This window comes from Aspergillus saccharolyticus, assembly GCF_003184585.1.
Source record: "Aspergillus saccharolyticus JOP 1030-1 unplaced genomic scaffold BP01scaffold_17, whole genome shotgun sequence".
NCBI lineage: Eukaryota > Fungi > Ascomycota > Eurotiomycetes > Eurotiales > Aspergillaceae > Aspergillus > Aspergillus saccharolyticus.
In genome coordinates, this window is record NW_020290627.1 from 375,522 (window position 1) to 382,616 (window position 7,095).

Consider the following 7,095-nt stretch of genomic DNA (forward strand, 5'->3'; position numbering starts at 1 on the left):
TCGATTGCTCAATTGCTCTAGCATCTTGTCAAAGGCTGCACTGCCATCATTTTGGGTCAATAGTCGACTCCATAGACTCCATCCACGTCTTTACAAAAATAGACCGGGTCTACAAAACTGACCACCGGGGGAGATCCGATAATGCCTTGACAATTCAGCAATAAATTGAAGGTGGAGCTGAGGTCTTCTAGAGCTCATTAAGAAGCTGTCCATAGCTCCCATTGTGTCTACTAAGCCCTGTGCACCTGTTCTTGGCCTATCGCACTTCTTACCTGCTTGATCTGCTTCTCCACCGTGCGCATCTCACCAACAACATTGGCCAACTTTACCACCTGACCCTCGACAGCTTCGGTGAAAGTCTTCTGGGCGCTGCGCAAAGAAAGGGGCACTAAGATTCCGTACCAGTTAATCGGGTCCGACGAGCGAAAACGTGGCTTTGCTTTTGTGGACTTCGTATTCGGTCTCGCTTCGGCTTGGAAAGTCTCTGAATCCGACGCGGTCATGGAGTCAGCAGTTTGGTCACTGTACTCCTCGAATTTTTCAGTCTCTTCGTCCCCTGCCTTTGCAGCGTCATCTGTCGAGGAAGATTCACTTTGGTCGTCCGTCTGGGACTCTTCCTCCGGCTGGTGAACTGTTACCGAGTCGATTGCAAAGGTATGCTGAAACCTGCTATCTGAGAAATTGTTTTCCACTGAAGACACTTCTTCCTGATCTGTCGTTTTACCTTCCGAGGGCGAGTCGAAGGCGGTGTCAGATAGTCTTCTGCATAGATGTGAGTGATCGGTTGGTCAACCGTCTTGATAGAATGAGGAACAGCATCGGTTGACGAGCCGAGGTGTAACCCAAACTCACACTCTTCGTGTCGCCTTCATGCGTTCATCATAGTAATCCGCTCCGTATCGTCTCCCAGGCGAACTGGTAAAGTTGGCCTGCGCAAGGGAGATGAATCCCTGCTGAGTCTTAGCGATGTCCGGCAGCGTTGTACGTCAAGCCATTCACGGTCAGAAACATACCGAGGACAGCCGCGAACCCAGGTCAGCTTGCAACTTTTGGTGCTCATCTAGGAGATGAAGGTACCGCTCCAATAGCTCATCCAGCGTCTGCAGTCGGATGGTTTGCTGTTCGATCTCAGATTTCTTGGGGTTATGCTCCGGCGAAGGCGAACCATGGCGGGAAGCCGGAGGAGTTGGGATCTGCGCCATTGATTTACAGAGGCCAGGTGTAGAAAGCCAGAAGTGAGCCAGACAATCGGTACTAAGTAGATCACAGGGATGCCGATCAAAGGTTCATCGAATATGACAGATTGTTGTTTTATGGAGGGAAGGGAGGGAAGAAAGCTTGAAAACAGCGGAGATCCCGTGGAGGGCCGGGGCGACTTAAGTTAACTCCGTCATCGCAACCCAAAGAATTTCCCGAGATCTCCATCTTTTCTCTCCGCGCTCGCCCTTCCTTGGCCTCACTTTCCCCCCCCACCCCCCATATCCAGTAATTGAGCCTCCCTCGGTTCTCCCTTACTGCATGTTGACTGTGGACGCCCACCAAGATCTCCTAAGGATTTAGAGAAGTGCTTTGATCTTTGGTTCGCTTGCTCGGAACAGCTTCTCTTCTGACGCCACCTCGAATTGCGCTGTGCGAAGGTACTATCTCTACGCTCAATTTCATAAACTCTGCTAGTCAGAACCCTGGCAAGGTACTAGCTACGCTTGATTGTGGTGATTCTGGCAAAGTCGTTCGATGTATTAACTCGAGTTTGTCCCGTTTAGACATTTCGCATTTCAGCAACTCGGATAAGACGTGCTCGGAGATAGCCGCATCTGGGTCTTTTAAGCAGCGTCGAACTCAGCGGTTTCCTTCACTACCCCCTTCATTGTGCAGCTATACCATTCTACCATCATTGTCTCTCTCCACTCCTAGTTTGAATTTTTCCCATCATGTCTGTTCCTACGCTCCAGCGCGATACGGCCTTCCAGGTCCGCTCCTTGGTATGCCGCTCTTTTCCATGGGGATCGTGATCCATTTTCTGTCGAGCTGATATCGAGACTGACTGTCTATGCTCGTTCATACAGTTCCGTTCCTTGCTGCGTCAGTCCTCTCAGTTCTCGAACTACAACTTCCGCGAGTATGCCCGCCGGCGCACCGTGGATGCCTTCCGCGAGCACCAGAAGGAGACAGAGGATAGACGGATACAGGAATTGATTCAGGAGGGGATCCAGAACCTACGGATGCTAAAGGTTGGTAATACCAGGCGGGGGTCATAGCTCCGGGCACATTCGAGCCCAGCAGTGCCTCTCCACGGTACTCCCCCGTTCCACAGAAGAATTCAACTAATAAATTCTTCAGCGTCAAACCGTGATCAGCCAATTCTACCAAATGGACAAGCTGGTCGTCGAGGGCCAGAAGACAGTGAGTGCTATTAAGGGGGGGTGGAGAACAATCCGATTCAAGAGCACGGCTGACTGCAAACCAGGGCAAGGAAACCGGCAATGAGGGGGGCATTGTTCGCCAGAAGGACACTGGGTAAGATAGACACGCACCACCGTTTTTGATGCAAATTTACTGACAGGGGGAAATAGTTGGGACTAAATAAATTATATATGCGATTCTTGATTTGCCGGCGTAGGAACGGCGTTGCTGGGGATTGATCTTGATATCTTGCGCCGCCGTTGAAGGAGTGACTGGATAGACTGGAGGTGCTCTGTAAATTAATCAAAGCCGACTCACTGCTATGTTGTAGGTAGCATCGATACTTCCTTCACTGAAAATACTATTCTTCTCTCTTTTACTGTGTACTCCGTGTGTACTCCGTAGTTTTTGCCATCTTAAAAATCCCAGTCACGTGGATGTCGGGGTTGCAGCTGCCGCCTTTCGGTCGCATCGCGACCATCGATCAAAGCAATCATCAGTGCCTCCCAAAACACCTCCGCGATTCATCCTCACTACTCCAGCAATTATCTTTATCGTCACATGAGTGAGAAAGCACACGGTGTGCACTTCATTTAAGTCTGGGAGGGAGCTAGCAGCTTCACACGCTCACGCTCACGATGCCACCTACCGTAAGTTCCTCGCCGACATCCTCAAATGCCCCCCACTGGGGCCAACTCATCACGTCCATTGCTCGAAGCGACCACCCCGAGGAGGTAATGCATGCTATATTCCTCAGAGCTGACTCCTTGCAGTTCAGATCTTCCCGCTCAGGGCGCCAATTCGCCGACGCCGCCAACCGCAACCGAACCGGCCAGATCGATCACGACGTGTTTGAAGGACTCCCTGTACGACGATGGACGCGCCAGACCCAAACCGTATCGCAAGAACCCAAGGTTGACATCCCAGATCCCAATGATTTCCAAGGCTTAGGAGGGAAACCCACCATCCCCGAGCACCCAATGCCCCGAGATAGTCACTTGTTGACCCCGATGAGCCGAGCACTCCTGCGCGCCGCCCGCGCTGGCTGCATTTACATTCGGCAGGCGCCCAAGGAAGCTGATGAGGAGGAGAAGGAGGCGACAGACGGTGAAGAGCAACAACAACCCCTGGTTCAGAGCACCGAACGCAGCTTCGTCACCCGCAAGTGGGCGACTATCCCGAAGCATCTCGAAGCTGTCGAGGTGGAGTTCCTCGCTAAGAGACGGCCGGGCCTGCCTTCTCTTTATGGTGAGTCCGCTACAAATGCAGACGGGTCTAGTGCCGGTCCGATGAGGCGGACTCGCTTTAAGAAGGTTGATCCGGCCACCGGGAACATCTCGATCTATGAGGCTTGGGTGCCCGAGGGACATAAGATCGAAGGGGAGATCACTGATGACATTCAGGTAGCAGCTCCGAGTAGCAAGGTCACTGTTACTCCGGAGGCTCCGGCTCCGGGAACTGTCATCGAAGGAGTGGGGGTTGTCAATGCCGAAGGCGTGGTAGTTGCGGAAGCCGGTTCTGAGAACGTGATGACTCCTCCCAAGAGAAGGCCTCCTCCTCCGAAACGCAAGGCTAAGGGCGTTGGCAAGGGAAGAAGAAAGAAGGTCATGTTCGCTCCCGGCGATGGTGCGGATGCTTCTCAGGTTCACGGGGCTGGGGGCACTGACGGCGCGGCAGACAGGGAAGGCGATAATGATTCGTCGAGACTATCGGTTGATCAAGCCGGTCAAGATGACGATGAGGAGGAAGGCGAAGAGGGTGACGAGACCGATGATGGTGATGAATCCATGCTTGATGCAAAGACACCAGAGACTTCGGTACCACCGACCAGCACTGAGCCCTCAGCTGCTCCAGAACCCACTTCAGCACCAACGCTGGCAGTGGGTGAACCGCAGCCATCAAATCCAGATCCCTCTTCTGCTGTTCTTTCGGAGATGCCCTCGCAGCCTCCAGTACCGTCAATGGGCCTTTCAGGACCTTTAAAGGAGTCTGCTGATACCCCATCGCCGGCTCTGGCACAAAAATCGATTGAAATTGCACCACTACCCGCGGATGTGGAGATGGCGGATGCCATTCCCTCACAAGAGCATATTATAGAATCTGCTTCTCTGCAGGTTTCGAGTTCGGAAGAACAGACGATTCAAGAAAGATTTAAGACAGGCCCGGTACCATCTCAGAACACGCCTCAATCAGCTGTCTCGGAGATAGTCCCAGCTACAGCAAGTACGAAACAGGCCTCCTTGGACGCATCAGCATTCGCGCCTTTCGCTATCTCTGGTGAGACAGCTGGACAACCAATGAACCAGCCTCAGCTCGATGGCGATACAATCATGGGAGATTCCGCAGCCGCCCCAGAAGTTACATCCGAGCTGGATTCTGAGAAAGTAGCCCCTGAGCCTCTAAATAACGTTCAGTCCCGTGAAGAGAGTACAGATACCCAGGAAACCGACATTCTTGGCACTTTAGAAGCGAGCCTGGATAGCGCATCAAAAACAACCCAGCCGGCTACTCAAGCGAACGAACCTGGGGTGGGCTCAATTGGCCAGCCTGGTGGCACAGAGTTGGCTGCAGAAGCTACATCTCAGACTGATGGTGCAGAGGAGACTACTGTTGCAGCCACCCAGGCACCTGTGGACGCCACGAGTTCAAGCTTGGAGCAGCCAGTGGGACAGCTCGGTGCTCCTGATCAGGGAGGTCAAGCTACTCAGCCACCGTCTGAGCAGGCTATCGCAGAATCGGCCTCTGGAACTCCTGTGCACCCCACGGGACAGATACCAGACCATGCCGCCGCCCCGCCTACGACAGAAAAGCCGGTGATAGAGTCAGCTATCGAGCAACAACAGCCTCAGTCTGAGGAGCCGGCAATTGAGCAAAGCGCATCGCCGACCACAGAAAGACCTGCTGCTGTAGCTGCTGCTGCGCCTGTCGACACCACAGGTGAAATGTCGGTGGAACAAGTTCCCGGGCAGCCAACGTCCACAGACCAGCCTTCAGAGGCCCAGTCGCAATCCCAACCCTCCACTGAAACCCCGGAGGAACAGAAACAGCCCAGCGCAGAAATACCTGCTGCTGCTGCTGCTGCTGCTGCTGCATCGGAACTAACACCGGTGTCAGGACAGCAACTTCCTCCTCAGGAGCAGCAGCCGCAACCTGAAACCGAGGGCCCTCAATCGTCAAAAAGATCTGCTCCTTCCCCGCCTGCGCCCGAGCTCCCCGCAGAAGAATCACGGTTCGGGTCTGTGACTGAGCCTCAGAAACCTCAAGACCAACCCCAAGAACCCGAGATTCAAGCAACTCAACCAACCAGTCCCACTACCGCCACTCAAGGCGAACCTTCCACTGAGTCCCAACCTCCATCTCACCCCGAACCCTCACAATCCGTACCCGACCCAGCCACTGAAGCCACCGATCAACCTGCCGGCGATTCAGCCAGTGCTTAACACCACTTCTCTTGTGAAGATCATCTTACAGAATTCTCTCGGCTTTTTTGGGTTAGAAACGGCGCAAGCAAGGTGTTTGGGTGCATGCGTTATATCCTTGGAGGTATTCCCCAGGACCGGTTTACTCGTGGGAGAGAACACTATTTGTATATGGTCAAATTCAACATATATTTCGTACATCTTTCTCGTACATCATATTTTCTTTTCTGTGGGGTAATCGGAGTGCCAATTCTACTGCTTAGTAGTACAGGAATATGGTATTGTGCCCACATGACAAGGATAGATATATATATAGATCCCTGCCCGCTCATTCTGATCCGACCATACTAACTCAGGCTACAACTTGAGCTCACCCTGTAACACCAGCGGAGCTGGATATATCCATAAAAACCCTAACCATGAAACGATTAAAGCATATCAATTATCCCCGGAGGGTTTCCCCGAGTGATCGACAAACAGCCATTGAATTGCATAAGCGCATCCGCCACTTCTTCCTTCCCGAAGCAGCAAACAACTTCAACGCAACCACCCGGTCACATGACGTGTAGTACACGCACTGGGCAAGACTCCATAACTACCTTACTGTGTAAGTATACGTATCATCATCATTCTTACAGACTCCACTGGAGTGAAAGTGACCCCACCAATAGAAGAGCAGCAGGATAACTGAACCAGGTGCTTACAAAGAACCCCGGTACGGGGACATTAACAGATCAGATCACATTAGCTAGAGAGAGACGAATCATACAGAAATCAACATACACATGGGGACTGGCTAGGACATCCTAAACCCGAAGGAATATAGGAAGACGATATTCGAAGTCTCACCAATGAAGAACCAGAACGGTGGATAGTAGGGGAGGAGGAGAAAGAAGGGAGATGGAATGAGAGGTCATAGGTTCATCATAGATAAAGGGGGATTGGGATGGGAAGGGTGGTAGGTATTATCGGATAGGCCACCGGTCTGCAAGGCTGGATGGGAGCAGTGAGACCGTAGAAAGAGGTTCGCTGCGCAGTAAGAAGAAAATCGATTCGGTTTCAATGGGAATAAGTCAAAAGGAAGAGGAGATAAATAAGAAGGAGAAAGGGAATGTAGATCTCGAGCTCGTTTCGTTGCGAGATGACAGCAGACAGAGAAAGAAAGAAATACGTGGAAAAATCAATAAAGAGTTCCCCTTTCCGATATTGTTGTTACCCAGCACGCCCAAGACACAAGCACAAAAAAAAAAAAGAAAAAAAAAAAAAAAAAAAA

At 51.9% G+C, this 7,095-nt stretch overlaps 3 protein-coding genes across 3 annotated transcripts; 2 read left to right on the top strand and 1 right to left on the bottom strand.

Annotated features, from left to right (window-relative positions):
- Positions 1–7: 7 nt before the first annotated feature.
- BP01DRAFT_357287 (uncharacterized protein) lies at positions 8–1,368 on the bottom strand. Its single transcript, XM_025575168.1, has 3 exons — positions 1,014–1,368; positions 853–950; positions 8–762 (listed from the first exon to the last, which is right to left on the bottom strand). The coding sequence occupies exons 1-3, from the start codon at positions 1,200–1,202 to the stop codon at positions 231–233; spliced, it is 819 nt and encodes a 272-aa protein (XP_025430919.1). The 5' UTR covers positions 1,203–1,368; the 3' UTR covers positions 8–230.
- A 130-nt stretch (positions 1,369–1,498) lies between these two features.
- Positions 1,499–2,762, top strand: BP01DRAFT_357290 (LYR motif-containing protein). The gene is made up of 6 exons (XM_025575169.1): positions 1,499–1,637; positions 1,764–1,982; positions 2,067–2,231; positions 2,341–2,403; positions 2,468–2,517; positions 2,574–2,762. The coding sequence occupies exons 2-6, from the start codon at positions 1,932–1,934 to the stop codon at positions 2,581–2,583; spliced, it is 339 nt and encodes a 112-aa protein (XP_025430920.1). The 5' UTR covers positions 1,499–1,637; positions 1,764–1,931; the 3' UTR covers positions 2,584–2,762.
- A 146-nt stretch (positions 2,763–2,908) lies between these two features.
- On the top strand, positions 2,909–3,557 carry BP01DRAFT_416274 (uncharacterized protein; the record flags this gene model as incomplete). The annotated part of the gene is made up of 2 exons (XM_025579189.1): positions 2,909–3,053; positions 3,177–3,557. Coding segments are annotated over exons 1-2 (393 nt in total), but the record flags the coding sequence as incomplete, so codon positions are not given.
- Between the last annotated feature and the right edge of the window lie 3,538 nt (positions 3,558–7,095).